The sequence below is a fragment of the Rana temporaria genome, chromosome 5, assembly GCF_905171775.1.
Source record: "Rana temporaria chromosome 5, aRanTem1.1, whole genome shotgun sequence".
Classification (NCBI taxonomy): Eukaryota; Metazoa; Chordata; class Amphibia; order Anura; family Ranidae; genus Rana; species Rana temporaria.
This window is the reverse complement of record NC_053493.1, coordinates 212,883,687-212,906,474: the sequence shown is the minus strand read 5'-3', so window position 1 is coordinate 212,906,474 and position 22,788 is coordinate 212,883,687. Positions and strand designations below refer to the sequence as shown.

Below are 22,788 nucleotides of genomic sequence, written 5' to 3'. Positions count from 1 at the left end.
TTAGGGCGCAAGTTCCGTATTCAGAAAGAACTTACGCCGCAAATCGTCAATGCTTTAGACGTGAACGTAACTTACGTACAGCCGTATTCGAGAACGACTTACGCAAACGACGTAATCGATGGAAAATTCAACGCTGGCCCGACATCCATACTTAACATAGGATACCCCTCATATAGCAGGGGTAACTTTACGCCGGAAAAAGCCTAACGTAAACGACGTAAAAAAATGGGCCGGGCGGACGTACGTTTCTGAATCGGCGTATCTACCTAATTTGCATATTCCTCGCGTAAATCTACGGAAGCGCCACCTAGCGGCCAGCGTAAATATGCAGCCTAAGATACGACGGTGTAAGACACTTACGCCGGTCGGATCTTAGGGAAATCTATGCGTAACTGATTCTATGAATCAGTCGCATAGATACGACCCCGAAACTCAGAGTTACGACAGCGTATCCGGAGATACGCCGTCGTAACTGCTATCTGAATCCGGGCCAATGATTAGAAAACATGGATAGTATGTTTATTTTGTATAAAGGGCAATAATAACTAGAGGTCAGGGACTGGTGTTAATGTACAGTACTGTGTATATGCAAAGTCCTGCGTAAATTGATATACGGTAAGTACCTGAAATAAATAAATAAGTAATGCATTCAATGTTTGTGCAACTAAAGGATTCGCTACCCCAATTCTATGTTAAATCTGAGAGAGTGTTCCCGGTTGAAAAGGGTGTTTATGAAGCCTCGTACACACGACCGAGAAACTCGACGGGCGAAACACATCGTTTTGCTCGTCAAGTTCCTTGTTAGGCTGTCGAGGATCTCGGCGAGCCAAATTTCTCCATTGCTGTCGAGAAAAAAGAAGACATGCTCTCTTTTTGGTTTGACGAGATCCTCAACAGTTTCCTAGTCGAAAAGTGTACACACGACCGCTTTCCTCGGCAAAAAAAAAAAAACAGCAAGAAACTCGGTCGTGTGTACGAGGCCTGACACCTGTAGAAAGTATCAACATTTTTTTAAGGCTGAACAGGCAGTCCTCGTATAAAACGCACACCAACCCACATCTGCATACGTGACTAAGTTTGCCAAGCCTTTAGGGCAAATTATATTAACACATTATTATCAATACTGCTATAAGACTTTTAAACTGGGCACCTTAAGGAGAAGCCCAAACAAGCTCACCCAAAACCACAAGTATACCAACCAGTCTTTAATTTGCCTAAAGTGCCACATGACCAATGTAGGCCTCTGAATTGTATGGCTTTAAAAAGCTCAATCTAATCAAGATAATAATTTTTATTGATATTCAGTGTGTTCCTGTACTAATATGCATAATGTTCTGTCAGGGAAACTCATCCTAAACACATTAGCCCAAGGCTGGTGATTTACTGTACCTACTCTAGAGCTTTTACATGTAATACATTGGCATTTCCAGAATCCCTATACAGGTGCATTACAAAGCCATTTAAGCCAAAACATATTTATTGCTGTAGATAAAAAAATGCAAAAAACGCTGGTCAGAACTAGGACTAGTTAGCTGCAACATATTTCTTCTTTTTGGGTTTAGATACAAATAAAAGAGCAACTTCACCTTTATCTTAGAAATTAGCACAGAGGCATCTTTAGCTATATTTAGCAATATCAACCTTTAAACAGATACATATAGGTAGATGCAGGCTTTTTATTCTTTGCATAACTTTTATTCTTTTCCTTCCCATTGTTTTAACAGTGACCATTTTCACTGAGGGCAAATTAATTCACATCTCCCCTTACGCCTGGTTCATCTATACGAGTGGTTCCCACTGCAGGTCCGCACCTGAACCACAACAACCCACACAGAAAAATGTGCTGGATGCGTGCAGGTGCCATTAGTCCTAATGGCATGCTGCGCGCACTTTAAATCGCACCTGCACTGGGAACCACACTGCACTTGCAGTTCCCGTGCAGGCTGCAATTTCAAACTGGTTCAGGGACCTTTTCCTTGTGCTTTTCTGGAGACACGGTAGCCCATTTAAATAAATGGGCTGCCTTGCCTGCGCAAAACACGGCCTTACTTCCTAGAACCCTTGGTCAGCCCCCTGGTGCATATCATGTGAGGGGAAGGCACAGTTGTAGGCACTGGTAGCCTTCCCTGAATGCAGCTGTGAAGCCAGGGCTATAACACCAGTGCCTCACTCAACCAGGAAATGAAAAACCGGTAATTGAAAGTAAACGGAAAAAATGTTTTTAACTAATAAAAGATGATCACGCAGAACTGCGTTCTGATGGGTTAATTTTTAGGAAAATGGGGAAAAGGCCCACTTCAATCTTTTATCACAGAAGTCATTAAATCCACATCATTAAAAACCTTCAGTATATGCTGCATTACATACTGTTCATACTCATTCAGTCACTATGGGATTTGTTTTCTGTATTTTGCACAAAACCAGCTTAATCCTGCTGTTCCTGTCCCACCATCCCTGTGTGCGTCCCTACTGCAGCCTGCTATCGTTCATTTCCTGTTCAGTTTCCTTCTAAGCTCCTCATTTTTCTTATCTGTGCAGCCCATGTGACTATAAAGTCACACATGTGGCCATCTACACAGGGATAAACGACAGCCTATTCCCTCCCTCTTCCTCCATGCCCACTAAATAGATATAAAGGGGGGCGGGATATTACATGTGGATTGATTGAGGCTTCACCTCCCTGTAAGAACCTCCCCATAGACAGCCCACATAATGTTTTTTAAACAAAAATAATAAAGTATTCAGTTCAAATACATATTTGTATAATGGTTTAAAATATTCATTTTACATTATGTATGCATTTTTCCTTTGTATTCTGAAGGCTCTGTTTTTTTTAACATGTGATAAGCAGCAGAGGACTAAAAGCTTCTAACACTGATGTTTCCCTGCAGACAGGCTGGAAAATTGCTGGGTCACATGACAGTTGTAAATCCATTATGAAAAAAGGTACTTACGGTAGATTTATTTTAGTCCATATACATAAAGAGATGTAAATGTAAATTAAACAGTGAGTGGTAAAATAAACAAAATAAAAACTTACATAAATGCTGTCTTCCTGGTATCTTTTGTAGAGATTGTACATTATTGACCCCTCATGTAGATCACCCAGTGATGCCATGTCTTCTACACCATTTGTGCTGGTTGGATGCATAGTGGTCACCTTCTGGCGAGTAATTGTGCTTTGTTTATATGTGAATACCTGAACCAAAATAAAAACAATAGTCCCAGTTAATAAAATCAAAACAAGCATGCATTTATCAGTAATATTTCTTAAGGTATGTGGTACATTCATAGATACGATATATCCCTGCTACAGATGTACTAATTGTAGAGCAAAAATACAGCACAGAAATGAAGCCAGTGAATAACATGGCATGATTTACATGTTAGAAGACATGAATAAAACTCTAACCATAAGTGTTCTTAAAAATGTTCCCCTCTCTTACCTATCCTGTCTAACCTGTATAGTGTGTACTTACCCATTTTCAATCTGCTCTGGTCCAGTGCCACGATCCTGCAGTTTTGTGTAAGGAAGTGACAATGGCTGAGAATTCGGGGAGCCATGAAGTCTCCCATAGATTCCCATGGTGCAGCCGTTGCCAGCGTTTCCTCTCCCCTGCAGCCTCTCGCTAACACAGAGGACTCGAGGCTGCAGGATCACATGACCGGACCAGATTAAAAATAGGTACGTACACACATCTTCTTTATACAGGATAGGCCCGATGGTGGGGGGGGAGAGTACATTTTTAAGAATAGTTATAGTAAAGGTATTCTTCTACTTTATGGGTGCAAATATGGGCCACGTGTTGCAAGTAAACACAAGTTATCCAAATGTACTGTAACTATTTTAATAAAATACATGAGTATTACTTAACCTAAAGGCTGCATAGTACATATACATATCCCAAATTTCTCTTTCTTTTATAAGTGTGAGCAGACTGATACTGTAGATCTGCACTGAGAGCAAAAGCAGAAAAGCACAACCACTCCGTAGCATTACTGGCAAAAAAAAACACTTGTATGCATTTGCACGTATATTTTTAAAATTACGTTTTAAAAACATTTAAGTACATAGATAAAGTTATTTGCATTAAACTAATTAGTATGAATATCAAAAAACCTTTAAAAAGCCTGAAGGACCCTTTTCTTTAAATTCATTTATGTGTGTACCACATTAGACTGTTGTTAACAGATGTAGCATAGAAGACATTTCACAGAAATCTGCCTGACAATAGGGAATTCCTAATTATATATATATTTAGAAAGTATACCCATATACCCCAAACTTGCTAAAGCTCTCACATCTTGGCCCTGTGGGGGGGATTGAGGCCCAGGGTTCATGTTACAAGTTGTGGAATGTGACATCCTATGGAGCCTGAGCTGAGATGTCAGACTTATTTCTGCAGTCAGAAGACACTGTTATTAGAATAGCTCACTGAATACATCTATTTGTAGAAAACAATCCATAACTATATTGTGTTGATCCAAAAAAATAATATCTTTAATAGATAAATATACAGTTTCTAGGTGTTTTCTACCCCAATACTGCAACACATTTACCAGAAAAATAAACATAACCTATGACATACATTCCATTCTTCTTGGTTCTTTGCAAAATTGTGGTAGTTTGGTACCTTATATGTCTACATAGTGAACCTCTCTGGGACAGACTGGCTGATGAAAAACAGACGCCCATAGAACATTAGGACTCCTGTTTAATCATTTAGCCCAGGAGGTAAGAATGTCTGCCCTGAAACACAAGTCATGCTAAAAGTTCACTGTCATTCAGCATGGTCAGGGATATAGAATGCAGTCAGGTATAGAGTAGAAACATGTGATATAACCATTATGCCTCCCACAAGATAATGCCTAGACGACTTCAATTTGAAAGTGCAGAACAAGTACCATACACAAAATAACCCAACAGTATCCCTAACTACTTTAGAGCATTTTATGCATAGTGTCAAAGCTAAATAGAAGAATTTTGCTAACTTTAAAGTTTTATACCAGACACTTTACAAATACATACACTGATGTACACATCACTATGTGGTCTTGGATGCATTCGGCTTTTCACTTGGCAAGAGAAGCTGCACTGTGCAAGAGGATTTCCCTGACAGCTAAGTAAATGAGGTGCAATTTCACCGTGCAAAGAACACCCAATCACAAGCATAGAAATAAAATAAAAAATTCCTTGCACGTGCTTGGATTCTGAAAGTCAGCAGACTGTCACCTCATCCACTAAGCTCTGACGACAATTTCCTTGCAGAGAGTAAACAGACTATTTTCCTTTAGTAAATCAACCCCACAGTGTTGAACTGTCAAATTGCCTAATTTAATAGGGTTGAATAGGGAAAAAATAAAGCAGGTCAACTCACATAATAATATAGCTTACAGTACTTTTTACAACACACTTCAATACAACATGATGTTGTAAAAGACAATTGTAAAACAATGGATTTGCTCAACTATTCATGGAACAGAAATTAAGCAAACTGCATTACAACACAGGTGACTAAAATGGTCTCTCATGATTGACTAGTACTCAAGCTACACACAGATCTCTAGAAACTATTTTATTGTTTTATAGAATAAATGCATTTATCATCCCACCTCCAAAAACAGTAATGTTGTAAGAAAGTATATCATACACTTTAAGTGCTGGGGGTAGGCAGTGTATAGTAGGAAAGGATAAGTACACAAAAAGTACACATATCATTTAAAGCCCACCTTTGCACATACATTAACCGCCTCACCCATCCCACCATTAAAAATAAGCACAAACTGTGAGCAGGCAGGCTCTTTATTGCAGAAGACACATGCAATGTCTCTTTCTCAATAAAATACATCTACAGTAGCTGCCTGCTTGTAGTTTTTTCTGTCATGTACAGCTCATCTTACATTATGGGCAGGGTCCCTGTGTGCTGGGATGACTGATTCTTGTGCATGCACAGGAGTGACATCATTCTGCATCAGCCAATGAAGATGGCTGAATGCCGAAAACCTTCAAAAGATGACAGCAAGGGACAGGGACCGTTGAAGGATAGGTACGTTTAACTCCTCTAGGTGACCCAAGTCTGCTGACATGAAAATGTACAGTGCCTACTGCGGCGATCTAGCATTAGAGTCCTGGTCTGAGAGGTCTCCACCACTAAACAGCTAATAGAAAGTGTGCATGTTACCCAGAGTACTTGAAAAATTATCCTCTTCCTCTGCAGTAAAGAACCCAAAAGACTCATGACCCAGTATGTGTTCTGTGACCATGGTTTGAAGATAAGGGTCTTTTAGCAAACATTTAGAGGTAAGTAGGGGGTAAGGGGTGGTGGAGGCAGATCAGCAGACCAGAGTTCCAAGTATTTTACTACCCTTAATTTGTTGCACGTTACACTACAGTTACAAATATGCTACATTTAGCTCAGACAGCACTTGACCTTCCTGCTTGATAAATGGTGAGCACATTCATAGCTGCACAACTTGCTAATAGTGAAAGAAGCTAAAGTTTGCAGTCCCATCAACATTTGTTTCCAGATATGTTTTAAAAGACTAATGACGCGTACTGACAACCATTTTTAATGACGTGAAAAATAAAAAAAAATTAACGTCATTAAAAACTATTGTGTGTAGGCTCCAGAGCATTTTTCATGACGTGAAAAATTGCCATTAAAAATGTAGAACATGCTCCATTTTTGGTGAAAAAATGTGCATGCTCAGAAGCAAGTTATGAGACAGGAGCGCTCGTTCTGGTAAAACTAGTGTTCGTAATGGAGATAGCACATTCGTCATGCTGTAACAGACTGAAAAGCACAAAGACTGAAAAGTGCAAATCGTCTCTCACCAAACTTTTACTAACACGAAATCAGCAAAAGCAGCCCCAAGGGTGGCACCATCCGAATGGTACTTCCCTTTTATAGTGCCGTTGTGTTGTACGTCACTGCGCTTTGCTCAAGCATTTTTTTTCACGATCGTATGTAGGCAAGTCAGGCTTGACAAGAATCTTTGTTTTTTCTAGACCATTAAAAATGATCGTGTGTAGGCGGCATAATGCAAATTTAATCTCTTAAAATGCACACAAAGGCCAGACAAGTTTCTGAAGTAACAAGGGCCAAACCAATTTTATTTAGCAGATATGGCCTTGATTTTCTATGATTTAGAGATGCACCAAAGCAGTGGTTCTCAACCTGACGGTCGGGACCCCCTCGGGGGTCGAATGATGATTTGCCAGGGGTCAATGAATCCTGGCCTGTTCCTGAAGCCCGCACCACTCTCCCAGCCGTTTTGCGGCCGCCCAGCAGAGTTGTCCCTGGCGCCTGTGGCCGTCCTGCTGGGCTGTTCCTGGAGCGCGCGGCCACCCACTCAGCCTCTTCGCAGCCAGCCATCAGTTCACGGCATGGCTGGGTGGCAGAGACTAGAGGTCAGCTGACTGGTGAGAATTGTGGAGTGGGAGGGGCTGGAGGAGACCCTATCTCCTGATTTCGGCATAGGTGTCACTGCTACGAGACACCACAAAGTCAAAGACACAGTGAAGCCGGAGACACAGTGAGTAACCCTACCTGTGATTATAGTTGCCATTAAAAGTCCCCATTACAGTTCTCAGATCAGCAGATGACTTTGATCAAGAGCATCTAAATTGGCTGATCAGAACTCCCCCAGCATTGCCACTCATCCCCCCCCCCCACCACCAAAGAGTAAAATAAGGAATACAAATAGAGAATACATGAAAGGGAGAGGAAAAGAGGGGGAGGAAAAAAGAAAAAGGGAGAGAAAGAATAAGAGAGAGAACAACAAAGACGGCTAAAGAGAGTAATGGGGAAAAAAAGAAATTAGGATAGAGAGAGATAAAGGGGAAAGAAAGGAGAACAAAGAGTGGTACATCCTAAAATGTACTATAAGGGACTCTGGGAGTACTGAATGTCTATGAGTTAGGGGCGCAAATGACTTGTCTTTCCTTGGGTGCTGACAACCCATGCTACGAAAGTAATTTTACTGTTAGGGGTCCCCACAACTTGGGAAATTTTATCAAGGAGTCACTGCACTAGAAGGTTGAGAACCACTGCACTAGAGTATAAGAGAGCTTGCCTCTCCCTATAGATTACAAAACACAGAAGTTAGGTCTTACTTTTCTTACACAGCAAAAATTCTTAGAAGATCTAAGGTTTCATGATAACAATTAAAGTAGAATGCAGCAACAAAAGACCAGTGCTACATTTCACAGTCACTTTTGAAAGTAGAGAAGAAAGCTGAAAAGCAAGTCATGAGAGTGAATAAAACTTTAGTAAGAATTCTAATATATGACGTTGTCCCCTAAAACAGAACAGAAATACTTCCGTTTCCAAATATAAGTTGTGTGAAACTGTTCAATATACAGGGAGTGCAGAATTATTAGGCAGGTTGTATTTTTGAGGATTAATTTTATTATTGAACAACAACCATGTTCTCAATGAACCCAAAAAACTCATTAATATCAAAGCTGAATATTTTTGGAAGTAGTTTTTAGTTTGTTTTTAGTTTTAGCTATTTTAGGGGGATATCTGTGTGTGCAGGTGACTATTACTGTGCATAATTATTAGGCAACTTAACAAAAAAAAATATATACCCATTTCAATTATTTATTTTTACCAGTGAAACCAATATAACATCTCAACATTCACAAATATACATTTCTGACATTCAAAAACAAAACAAAAACAAATCAGTGACCAATATAGCCACCTTTCTTTGCAAGGACACTCAAAAGCCTGCCATCCATGGATTCTGTCAGTGTTTTGATCTGTTCACCATCAACATTGCGTGCAGCAGCAACCACAGCCTCCCAGACACTGTTCAGAGAGGTGTACTGTTTTCCCTCCTTGTAAATCTCACATTTGATGATGGACCACAGGTTCTCAATGGGGTTCAGATCAGGTGAACAAGGAGGCCATGTCATTAGTTTTTCTTCTTTTATACCCTTTCTTGCCAGCCACGCTGTGGAGTACTTGGACGCGTGTGATGGAGCATTGTCCTGCATGAAAATCATGTTTTTCTTGGAGGATGCAGACTTCTTCCTGTACCACTGCTTGAAGAAGGTGTCTTCCAGAAACTGGCAGTAGGACTGGGAGTTGAGCTTGACTCTATCCTCAACCGAAAAGGCCTCACAAGCTCATCTTTGATGATACCAGCCCAAACCAGTACTCCACCTCCACCTTGCTGGCGTCTGAGTCGGACTGGAGTTCTCTGCCCTTTACCAATCCAGCCACGGGCCCATCCATCTGGCCCATCAAGACTCACTCTCATTTCATCAGTCCATAAAACCTTAGAAAAATCAGTCTTGAGATATTTCTTGGCCCAGTCTTGACGTTTCAGCTTGTGTGTCTTGTTCAGTGGTGGTCGTCTTTCAGCCTTTCTTACCTTGGCCATGTCTCTGAGTATTGCACACCTTGTGCTTTTGGGCACTCCAGTGATGTTGCAGCTCTGAAATATGGCAAAACTGGTGGCAAGTGGCATCTTGGCAGCTGCACGCTTGACTTTTCTCAGTTCATGGGCAGTTATTTTGCGCCTTGGTTTTTCCACACGCTTCTTGCGACCCTGTTGACTATTTTGAATGAAACGCTTGATTGTTTGATGATCACGCTTCAGAAGCTTTGCAATTTTAAGAGTGCTGCATCCCTCTGCAAGATATCTCACTATTTTTTACTTTTCTGAGCCTGTCAAGTCCTTCTTTTGACCCATTTTGCCAAAGGAAAGGAAGTTGACTAATAATTATGCACACCTGATATAGGGTGTTGATGTCATTAGACCACACACCTTCCCATTACAGAGATGCACATCACCTAATATGCTTAATTGGTAGTAGGCTTTCGAGCCTATACAGCTTGGAGTAAGACAACATGCATAAAGAGGATGATGTGGTCAAAATACTAATTTGCCTAATAATTCTGCACTCCCTGTACTTTGCAGCTGAAGTCATCATTCTTCAAAAAACTTTATATGTGTCCTTGCATGCATTGGGGTTGATTTACTAAAGACAAATAGGCTGATCACTTTGAAAGGGAAGCTGCACTGTGCGAAAAGGATTTTCCGCTATGTGATTGAGGTGCAATTTCACCTTGCAAAGAATACCCAATCACCAGCATATGTAAAAAAAAAAGAAAAAACATTTTGGCTTGCACATCATTGAATTCTGGAAGTCAGCAAAGCTTCACTTCATTCACTAAGCTCTGGAACCTGTCTTGTAAAGTAAACAACCTATGTGCCTTTATTAAAGTGTTAGTTAACCCCCCAAAAAAAAAAATATATATATATATATATACACATCCTTGTCCTTTAAAGCAAATTAAGCAGCACAGTGCTTGTGCTGTGTAATCTGCATCCCTCTAAACTGTAAAACTTCCCCCTGAACCTGCCACTTCCTTTATGCCCCTGTCTATACTGACCACAATAAGCAGGGCTACTCAGCTCTGATCATTGTAGTCAAAGTGCGTCCCTCTGTCATATGCTGCCCTGCTCTGCCCCTTCAACCCCTCCTTCCTGCCTGTCAGTGCTCTCACTGTCTCTGTCTATGCTCCGGCTTAACCCCCCGCCCCCCCCCCCCCCGCTGCTATTATTGAAAAAAAAATTTTTTAATTGTCACCCACTGTACATAATGTTTGGGGTTCCAATCAATTTGTATGTGAGAAGTGTCAGAATTGACCCGGGGGTACAGCAGTTAAAGTCTTATTTACACATACACTTTATGAAGCAGTGACTGATTTTGGGCCTGCCAGGGGCAGGAATAAAAGCCAGAAAGGCTGTGATGTGTAACACAGGCTATAAACTGCAGGCTAGAAACCTTTGGTGAACTCTTTGCTGAGCACTTGTGTGATATATTTGTCCCAATGCACATCACTCCAAATCTTTATGACTATGGGAATCAATTCTAAGAAGATTTATTACTGATAATATTGTCCATATTGTCTATATTTATACAAAGCAAAAGCATAGTTGTAAGCCCAAACTCAGCCTGAACCAGCAGAAAAGTTATCATTTGTTCATTGTCTAATAACCTTGTAGCACACTGATTGCTTTCAAAGCTAGATAATGGTTAAAGCCAACAATCTGCACGATTTATAGCTAAGCTCTTTAACTGAGAGGCAAAATTAAACTACACCACATCCTTGACTACAGACTAAATGTAACACAAATACATAGCTCTTATCTTCCAAAAAGCAAATACTCACTCTTTGACTCAATACTGTTACTTAATTTTTTCTGGCTTCCTGAAAAATCATGGATATAAAATTATGGTTATTGGCATTTCGAAATAATTTTCACTAACCTTGTTTTTCCCTGGGGGTAGGAATCATTATTCAGTCTTGTAAAAGCTCAATTTAAAGTGGTTGTAAACTTTAATCTTTACCTTGTACCTATAGGCAAGCCTATGATAGGGCTTACCTATAGCTACTGTAAATATCTCCTAAACGTGCGCTGTTTAGGAGACATTTACTATATATCCAGCCGATGATCATCGGCGGCATGAGCTCTGAAGAAATGGCCACCCGGCACAGTATGGGTGGTTCACTTTGGCAATTTCATAGTCAGCTTTGTCAAGAACACACAGGAAATATATTATGCATTAATGATAGGTGTATGATGGATCCTGCAAGCCCATAGCTAAAACGTTCTTGTTTGGTGGGGGACCACAAGGGGCAATATAATGTATCTTACTCTGCCACCTCACATCACATTAATAGATAGATGTACTTTGAAAGCTGAGCTCATTCCAGGGAACTGTTTTAACAGCCGCCATAATCTGCAAACTTAATTGAAACAAGGGTGCACATAGCAAGGAGAAGGATGCTGCAGAATATAGGCTATCAGCCTGTTCTCATTGTTGACACTAGCAGTCAGTATATAAATCTGTCATTGTTTTGGGTTCATATGTTAGGGAAAGACCACTTGAATCATCCTAGCATCACCTCCAGACTGCAGACCGGTGCTGCTTTTACTCTGGCTCCCCAATAGCTACTGTCTCCCCTTTGTGTGTATTCTGCAGTTTACTACTTCCTGCTATGTTCAAAATAAGTTCACAGATTATGGGAGTTGTTAAAGCAGGGTCTTGTTTCCTTTGCTATTGACGTGTGTGGTGTCATCATGCCAAGATCAAAAGAGCTCTCAATGCCCTCAGAAAAAAAGGTTGTGAATTTCTTTGTGTCTGTCAATCGATTTACAAAGATCCCAAAATGTTTATTTAAATCAATAATTTCACTATAATAAATATAATCTACAAGTGGTGTAGATTTAAAAAAACGACTAATTTACCAAGAACTTGTCGCCCAAGTAAAGTCAGCTGACCATTTGATGGTAAAAAAAAAAGCATCTAAGAACCCCAACATTTCATCCTAAGATCTGCAAGTAACTCTTGAAATAGTTGTTATCAAAGTACATGCATATACAATCAGAAAACAATTGCATCTATTTAGCCTGCATGGTGTGCAAGGAAATGCCAATGCTGTTAAAAAAAAAACATTGGAGCAAGACTACAGTTTGCCATCAAACAAATAAGAAAAAACCATGCCCTCTGGAACTAAATATTGTCGGCCGATTAATTCATGAGAGTTTTTTGGCCACAGTAACAGTAGAAACTCTGAAAACTACATTTCAGAAAAAAAAATCCATACAAAACTGAGAAAAAACTTAATGCAAACTGGTGCTGGAAATATTATGGTTTAGGGTTGCTTAGATCCGTTAGGGCCAAGGCACTAGCAGTTATCAATTTAACTATGAATTCTGCAACATATTAACATGTTCTGGATAAGAATTTGAAGCCATCTGGATCTTCTAACGTGATAATGATCAAAAGCTCACTAGCAAACCCTCAAACACCTAAAGAAATTCTGCAAGAAAGATGGAGTCAATGTCAGAGGCTGGTGGGCAATTTAGACTAAGACTAATTTAGACTAAGGCTATACGTACTTTTTTTTTTTACCATACACCATTGCATTTAGTGATATTTTTGTTAAATATTGTTCATGTTAAAAAACAATAGTAATTCATTTTACGACATATTCAATTTATCCAGATGCTCTCAGAAGGTCAACAGCTTTAATCCACCTGCACAGATCCTTGGCATTACATAAGTGGATATAATGCCATTCGAATCACATGTCTATTAATTTGTGTTTTCTGTCCTATGAGTATGTCTATGATAGCATATGACTGCAAATTTCTTTGCATAAAAAAAAGAATTCTTGCAACTTTACTGACAATATAAAATCTGCAATGATAATGATGCTTTTTTCTTTAACAAAAAAAAGTGTTCTAATCTTCTAGAATGCCAGTTTGTGACAGTTACAATGTATGGTTTCAAATATATAGCTAGGGGCTTATTGCAGTTAAAACATTTGTACTAAAAAGGAATGGGAATTTCCAACAGCTTATTATAATCTACTGTAGCAATCCTTTGTATTTCATGTACTTACTATGATTAAACACAGCACCCTAGTCTGCCAAAAAGCTACTTTTTTCCAAGCCTTATTTTCAAATAAATGGCTTCATGAGATATAGACACAATATACTTGTTTAGATTGTTAAAACAATCGAGATTAGAAAGGTATGTAATGCTGGCCATACACAAGTCCGTTTTTTCCCCCCTTCTTTTCAACCAATGGGTTGAATGAATAAAACTGGCCTCATTCCCCCATGCACACATTTGAAGGTGGATGACAAAATCCTCCCTACTGTGTCTTTGTATTTTGACAGTGGAGAAGCTCTCTGCCGTCAGAATACACAGACCAGTGCTGCAGTATTCTGCCTGTGGCGCTGATTGAGCAAAAAATTACCAGCAAGATGGTTGACTAGAAGTTGAATTTTCCACCCTGTTCTTTCGAATTGCCCCATCATTTCAGTCATAAACAACTGTTGATTTGACCCCACTAATGATTACAAAAACGAATGAACTATCTTAAAATTTTCTTTTCCCCAAAAATGTTGTACAAAATTATATCTATGGCCAGCTTTACACAGAAAGGATGTACTAAACTGTTCAATTGTTATTCATGTGTGATTGCTGCATATCATTGTTTCTTCCGACAAAATTACTAACAGATAGTTTGTCTGCTCAGTTTAACCTAGGTGTATACCTTTCAGCAAGTGAAATTGTAAAATAACAGCTGTGTTCACATTCTGGACTGGAAATGTGCCATCTGTGCAGAGTAACTACAATCTACAAATACACATACTACAGAGCCAACAAATGATCATTGCCTGGTCAGGATCTGATACTGACAGTTTTTTTTGTCTACCACTATAATTGTGATTAATGGAATTATATGTTATGTACTGTTTTGTAGGTTTCCTCTCCAAATCATCCTTGATGAATGGCTGTACAATATAATCATTAAGCCCAGGTTCACAATGAGCTGCGGGAATAAAGCCATGCAAGTTCAACTGAACTCGCACGATTTCACTCCCACATGTCAGTCCTGATTTCGGCTACGATTTCAGAGAAATCAGTGCAGCCCAAAGTAGTAGCACAGAAACCACTTTTTGAAATCGGTGCAGCACCACAGATGCGGCGTCGCACCGATTAGGACAGTGCCATTGCCGTCAAGTGCCAACGATTTGACAAAACATGTCAAATCGCATTTCAAAACACTCCAGTGTGAACCAGGGCTTACAGGTGAAAGCACATGGAGAGTGCATTGTGTTTCAGACTGTGAGTAGCCTGTTGAATTTGTTCAGTGACAGCACTCTAAGGGTCCTTTCACACGTGCGGACCATTCGTCCGTTTTTTCATACGTCCGTTTACGGACTGCAATGCTTTCCAATGGGATAGCGTACGTTAGCGGATGAGCATCTGCTAACGTCCATTAACATCCGTCTCCGTTAAGCTCCGTTTTTTGGAACGGAAGAAAACCCTATTTTTCTTCCGTCAAAAAAAACGGAACGGACGAAAAACGGATGTTAGCGGACGACCCGTTTAACATCTGATCTGCTAACATCAGTTTTTCATCAAAATATGTAATAAAAATAAAGTTCTAACAAAAAAAAAAACAGATGAAAAAAGGATGACAACTGATGAAAAACGAATGTAAAACGGATGAAAAAACGGATCAACTGATGATAAAAAACTGATCTAAAAAACGGTCCGCACGTGTGAAAGGACCCTAAAGCACTACATGGAAACACCAGTTACTGTAAAGTCAAATTGCTGTGCTATGGACATAAATTAGTCGTTCTTTCTTTATTTTCAGCGGTTTACTACCGCTTTAAGATTTTTTCTTTTTCTTGAACTGATTTGTGTGTAGCAAGTCTTAATAACCTTTTCAAAATTGACCGGAGGAATAAAGGTCAGCTCTCATGTGATTAGTGTTTTCAGGCAAACTATATCATAAAAGTGACTTTGTTTGGTTTGACCATAGTTTTACTTTAATGGTATGTATGCATGCCAGGGATTTTGTCCTGCCAGGAGTCCATCTTTACATACTGCATTATTATAAGCGACATGGGGACTAAATGTAACTTTCCTTCTAACACCATATGATTTCAGTTCCATTTCTTGCATGTCCTCTTCAAGCATCAGTGTGCCATGCCCCACACAACCACATCAGTCAAACTGAAGATCAAGCCAGAATGGTGTCTGCCACATCAAAGCATAGTAAGTAATGTCTCCATGATGGAAACTTCAAAATAACACTTTAAAAAAAAAAAGCATTAAATATGATTAAACTAAATTATGATTATATTTTATTTCAATTTCAGATAGACGAACAAAGGAAAAGTTCTCTTTCTGTGAGTTAAAAGAAGATTATAACTCTTTTATAAACTGACAATCGCTATTATACACATACATACTCTGCTTTGTGAAATGATATGTTCCTTTGTACTACTGACATTACTAGTTTTAATATTACCTTTCAATACACTTCAAGAAAACATCCACCGAAGAAGCACTAATCTAAGCACCATTTTATCCAATATAAGCATTGTGTATAGAACTATTATGATTTAAAAAATTGGACAGATCTTTTTTTTCTTTCTACACTGTTCTCACGGCTCTTATGCCGCATACACATGATCAGTTCGTCTGATGAAAACGGGCTGATGGACCATTTTCATCAGACGAACCGATCGTGTGTGGGCCCCATCGGTTTTTTATCCATCAGTCAAAAAACTAGGAACTTGTTTTAAAATTATCTGATGGTTAAAAAACCGATAGAAAAAAACGATTGTCTGTGGGCACGTCCATCGGTTAAAAATCCATGCATGCTCAGAATCAAGTCGATGCATGCTCGGAAGCATTGAACTTCATTTTTCTCAGCACGTTGTTGTGTTTTAGGTCACCGCGTTCTGACACGATCAGATTTTTAACCGATGGTGTGTAGGCACGACTGATCATCAGTCAGCTTCATCGGATATCTGATGAAAAAATCCATCAGACCGTTTTTATCAGATGAACTGATTGTGTGTACAGGACATAACAGTCAGGACAATGTGTAATAATTCAAACCCTTGCTTGTGTGTGCTTCGCCTTAAAGTAGACCTTGCTTTCCACACAATTGAGCTTTAAATTAAACATAAAAAAGTAAAAACTACTCAATTTGCATCCTGACTTCTGAAATGCTCACCTAGTTGAGGGTCCCATCACTTGACTTTCCCATGGAAAACTGGTTAAAGCAGAGCTCCGCCCAAAAATGTAACTTCTGCGTTTTCTGAATCCCCCCCCCTCCGGTGTCACATTTGGCACCTTTCAGGGGGGAGGGAGAGAAGATATCTGTGTAATCCAGGTATTTGCTCCCACTTCTGGGCCTAGATCAGTATCTGCGGCAATCTAACCCTTTCCCTGACAGTGACATTTATACAGTAATTAGTGGCTATTTTTAGCTCTGATCGCTGTAAAAAAATGTCAATGGTTCCAAAATAGTGTCAAAGTGTCCGATCTGACCGCCGAAATGTCGCAGTCCCGATAAAAATCTCGGATCACTGCCATTAAAAAAATAATAATAAAAAAAATGCCATAAATCTATCCCCCATTTTGTAGACGCTATAACTTTTGCGCAAACCAATCAATATACACTTAGTGTGATGTTTTTTTACCAAAAATATGTAGATTACATATCGGCCTAAACCGAGGAAGAAATTCATTTTTTTTATATATTTTTAAGGGATATTTATTAAAGCAGAACGTAAATAAAAAAAAATAATCTAAATTGTATGTCTTTTTTTGTTTATAGCGCAAAAAATAAAAACCGAAGGGGTGATCAAATACCACCCAATTTTGTTTGGATATAGCATTGCACAACCGCGCAATTGTCAGTTAAATCGATGCAGCGCCAAATTTTCAAAATTGCTCTGGTTAGGAAGGGGGTAAAATCTTCTGGGGCTGAATTGGTTAAGATATTGCTCTCTTTGTTCCTTTTGTTATCTCTTTCCATCACCAACTTGTGTGACACCAGCAGAAACTGGCTCTGGCCACAACCTAATGGATAACAGTAGCAGCAAGATGTAGAGATAGCTGATAAACCATCAGAACGAAGGATTTAAATAGAAGGTCTTCAGGCATAGCCATGTTTTGTAACCAGGAGGCATTGCTTCTAAAATGTTGACAGTGAAAATCAACAAAAACTCCAAATAACAATTTAAGGGCCTGTTCACACCATATGCTGCCACAACACCTAGACAAGGTGATTTGACTTGAGTTCCATGAGTTCAGTGCACACCACTGCACTGTGCATGCATAAGGTTAGGTTGTCACACATCAATGAGATTGTGGAAGGTATCTACAAATCTTAAACTTTTACCCTAATTACCCTCAGTCACCTCATTTCATTTAGTGGAATTAAAAAAAACTAGGCAATTCAAGCTGAATATATGGTGAAGTGCATAAGGAGAGGTTACCTTCAGGCCCCTTTCACACTAGGGCGGGAGGTGCGTCGACGGTGCTATTCGGCCACTAGCGGGGGCTTTACCCCCCGCTATTGGCTGAGAAAGGGTTAAAAACTGACGCAAAGTGCCTCTGCTGAGGCACATTGCCGGCGGTATAGCCGTGGTGTCCCATTGATTTCAATGGGCAGGAGCAGTGGAGGAGCGGTATACACACCGCTCCTTTACCGTCCTTTTAGCACACCGCTCCAGTGTGAAAGCCCTCAGGGCTTTCACACTGGAGACACAGTGTGGTAGTTTGCAGGCGCTATTTTTAGCACATTAGTGCCTGCAAACCGCCCCAGTGTGAAAGGGGTCTCAGTGAAATATACATGCCAAAGCAAAAAGGATATGAGCAGCTTAAAGACACATTCCAGGCTTATACTAACTAATCTTAAGGCCCTGTTCACATCTTTCAGCTTGTAAAATGCTCAGTTCTGAAGCTCCAAAATGCCCAACAAGCAAAATCCTATTAATTTCAATGGCACCTGTTTACATATGAGCAAAATGCCTGAAGCTCAAAAAAGTAGAGGAGTTTCTTTTTGGCAGAGTACAAGCGTTTTTGGAATAGAAAAGCCTGACTTGAGCAGAAAAACGTTCATAAAACACTCAAATAGCAGCTCGCCACCTCTAATTTCCTCTCTCTCCGCTCTCCCTAGTGCTTTCTATTGGCTGAACAAAAATGCCTGAAGCTGTAAAACGCTTATAATACACTTCTAAAATACTTCTAAAAAAGCTGCAAAAAAATGCCCAGAAAACGCCAGTAAATGTATATGCCCAGGGGTAAATGGAGCCTAAAACTGCTCCCACCCCCTTCTAGCCCCTATACTCCGATTTTACCTATTCTTGGGCTGCTCTGGTCACATGATCGGCACTTCTGTGTCATCCAGCGGCGGCTTCAGGAGAGAGGAGGGAGCGCCAACAACACATAGTAAGCCTATGGGTGCTGTCAGTGCTGAGGCATTCCAGTCACTGTTAGTGAGCTCTCGCTTATTCCATGTAGCCGGCACTGGCCCACACAGCGAAGATAACTTTACAGGACCAGAGCCGCCTGAGAATAGGTAAGTATATGCATCTTTCTTAGGGCAGTTAGTTAGTATAGGTGCTAGAAGGTGGGTTGATTAGTTAGTATAAGCCTGGAATTCCACAATTATAGGCAATTGTTACATTTTCTTGTAAAATTTGAAGTCAGCCTTTCCAATTCCTTCCTATTGACTCTCCCTTTTGATTCTTTACCCTTTTCTGGGCCACAATCTGTATTTTTTAATTGTCCAGTATTTTGCCACATGCTATGGATATGTTTTAATAAAAAAGTTCTCCTTTTATGAGCTTCCAGCCAACACTTTACACTGTTGGTGGCTCTCAATCCTAGCCATCTTTGGCAGCTCCGGTCCCCACACATGATCAGGAACCAATTAGAGTGCTTCCTGATCATGTGGTCACTAGGTTAGCTATAACCTAGTGATCATATGCAGACAAGCTGGGGGTCTCATTTACAAAATAAACCTTCATCCCTAGATGGAAAAACTATAGATTTATTTTCAAGTTAGCTGATGTATGCTGACACTAAGCGCTGAGAAAATTTGGCAAGTTTGTGACAGGTTTACAAAAACAGGCAAAAATATTTTACTTTTATCCTACAACCAAAAACTTGTATGTAAGCTACATATATTTGCTTTCATTGCACTGGGGACACTGAGGATTATTACATAACCTTTCAGTCTATTAATATACATTACATACATACCGTTTTTTATTCTTATCACCCTAAAGAAACATCTGGATGGTGTCCTCTGAATCATACACATTTCAAGAAAACCACTAAATTACTATGTTTTGTTTCAGAGATAGTTTTATTGCAAAGTGTGCTGTCAAGGGGACTTTCAGTTAACAAGACCTTTTATTTGTTTGGACACTACTGAAGCAGTTTTGTCTGCAAGTTGACACACTTATATAAATTGTACTACAGTAGGACACTTTAAAACATAATTTTCACAGTAAACAAGCAATTGTTTAACTACAGCTTTTGCAATATCTAATCAGCTGCTGAGCATTGCCGAGTGCTTGCAATGCAGAGTACAAATAATTGTTTTGAGTCCTTACCAACGTGTACTGTACATTTTAGGCTCTGATGAAGGGGACGATGTGCAGTCCTCGAAACACATTGCCTGTAGAACCTATTACACATTTAGAGTAAAACGTTGGTGTGTCGCTTCGATTTTCACCAGTAGCAGCTCGTCCACCATGCGCCTGGCCCCTAATCTTTGTTTTTTTGAAGCACATGATTAGAGCCTGAGGCTCCAATTAGCTTGAAAAAAAGGTGGGCTCGGGCCCTGAGCCCACCTATTTGTGTCACAATAGCGAATTAATATTTGATGTATGGGGAGATCCAAGAGATGTCCGTCCTCGTGAGCCCAAATGCGTGAGCACCCACGGGGGCCAAGGCTGGAGCACCAGCCCCCACTGATTTTCACATTTAAAATATCATCTCTGTAGACCAAAGTCACTGTTCCAGTTCCTTGATTTATAAGCGCAGCCCACCTAGACACCCCACTGAAATAACACCTTTTTTAAGTACTAAAGTACTGTATATCTACTTAAGGCTCCAGCACCATCAATCTATCACTTCAAATATGCAGAAATGAGTTATGCATGATCATCACTAAATGGGCAGAGGTATTTTTGATGTGTGGACTGTCACTGACTGGCTGTATTTTCTCTACTCTATGCAAGAACTAAATTGGCAGTGTCCACAGGGAGTCATTGGGTCTTGGGGTACATTCTGTTCACTCATTACAAGCTAAATAGTTCATGATCGGACACTGTTTTCAAAAATGTTAATGAGATGAATCTGGAAAGCTGATTGTAAGCCACTACTTTTTGTCCAACATCTGTACCTTACCCCTTTAATGCTCTTTAGGGTGTATGGATACAATTTTAACAAACACCACCCAAAATGTTGTGGAAAGCCTTCCCAGGAGAAAGAGGGCTATTATAGCCACTTCAAACTCCATATTAATACCCATGATTTTAGAACAGGACATGCAACAAGCTCCTATACAATGCATGTGTGATGATCAGGTGTCCTAATTGGGATTTGAACCCAGAGCTGCAAGACAAACATGCTGACAGATGGGCTACCATGCTACCCATTTTCTTTCATTAGATTTGTGGCTGACATAGCAGCAGAAATATTAGGATTAACAGCTCCAACCAAGGTGAAAAATGTCTGCTATATTAAGCGTGATCTATGAATCACCTAGAATATATTTACATACATTCTGTGGTAGCCCTGCTAGACTGAAGAGGAATAAGGAGACCCACTGACATCACAGAACATTTAATAGTAGGCTCTGAACTAATTACAGGGGTCAAATAATTCTGTAGTTGAAAAATTGCACCAATTTGGGTATTATTTATAGAAAACTGTAAATATAGGCCGGTAAGAAGGAATTCAACTAACAGTGTTTTCTTTCCAAACACACTATACCAAAAAATCCATTTAACTGCATTTACAAGTGATAATTTTTGATTGGGTAAACAAACTTTTTGCGAGAGTTCACAGGAAAAACTACTAATAAAGAGTATATTTTGAAACTGTTCATCATTTCGTAATACAAACCATCATCTGTACAAATATTTACTCAAGCTAAAATGCTTTTTTTTTTTAGATTCAGAACATATTTTGCTGCCTCCTTAATTTTCAAAAACACTGTATCACTTCCATGTATTATAATCTTAAAGCGGAGATTCACCCAAATAAAATTTTTCTCAGAACAACTTCTTTAGACTTCTAACATGTACAGTCCGCAATTTTTTTTTTTTACGCTGTACATACCTTATAATCTATCTTTTCATTCCGGCTTCCGGGTACTTCTCCCCGCGAGAGTAGGCGTTTCCAAGCTGAGGAGGCATGTCATCTGGGAGGTCGCCCAGATGATTGACGTCTTTTCACCAAAAGTTCCCCCCGGAAGATAAGGCCCCGCCCCCCGTTTTGCGTAGGAGCGTCCGAGTCACGGCGTTTCCAAAAGAAGCCTAACATGCAGGTCTGCTAGTCGGCTCTATACGGGAAGTACCCGGAATGAAAAGATAGATTATAAGGTATGTACAGCGTAAAAAATAAAACTAAATTGCGGACTGTACATGTTAGAAGCCTAAAGAAGTTGTTCTGAGAAAAATGCTATTTGGGGGAACCTCCGCTTTAAGCAAATAACTTCCTTTAATGACTTACAAGGAGAACACATAGCAGGGGTTAAAAACAAGTTATGAAAATAGATATTCAGCCAGAAACTGTACTTAACAACCTTTTTTCTAGACACGGGGGGGGGGGGAGGGGATTTACTAAAACTGGAACCTACATAATCTGGTGCAGATCTACATAGAAACTAACCATCGGCTTCCAGGTTTTAATGTCAAAGCCTAATTTAACAAGCTGAAGTTAGAACCTGATTGGCTACCATGCACAGCTGCACCAGATTCTAAGTGCACCAGTTTTAGTAAATCTCTTATAGGGTTTCTAAGGCTGCTTTCACACTGGGGCGCGGGTTGGTGTTGGCGGTAAAGAGCCGCTATTTTTAGCGGTGCCTTACCGCCATCTTTGCGGAGGCATTTGGCCACTAGCGGGACATTTTTAATCCCTGCTACCGGCCGAAAAAGGGTTAAAACCACCCGCAAAGCGCCGTTGCAGCTCAAGCCGTGATTTGTCATAATTGTGATGATTATGGCTTACAGCTCATGAAAACCCCAAATCCAAAATCTCTGAAAATTAGAATATTACATGCAATCAATAAAACAAGGATTGTACATAGAAAAATATCGGACCTCTGAAAAGTATAAGCATGCATATGTACTTGGTTTGGGCCCCTTTTGCAGCAATTACTGCCTCAATGCAGCGTGGCATGGAAGCTATCAGCC

General features: G+C 39.8%; 1 protein-coding gene across 1 annotated transcript in view; it reads right to left on the bottom strand.

The window, feature by feature from the left end:
• Positions 1-22,788, bottom strand: part of LOC120940588 (unconventional myosin-X-like) — a 287,319-nt gene that overhangs the window by 192,778 nt on the left and 71,753 nt on the right. The window contains exon 3 of the mRNA XM_040353535.1: positions 3,041-3,199. Coding sequence (XP_040209469.1) covers positions 3,041-3,199 — 159 coding nt within the window. The remainder of the gene's footprint in view (positions 1-3,040; positions 3,200-22,788) is intronic.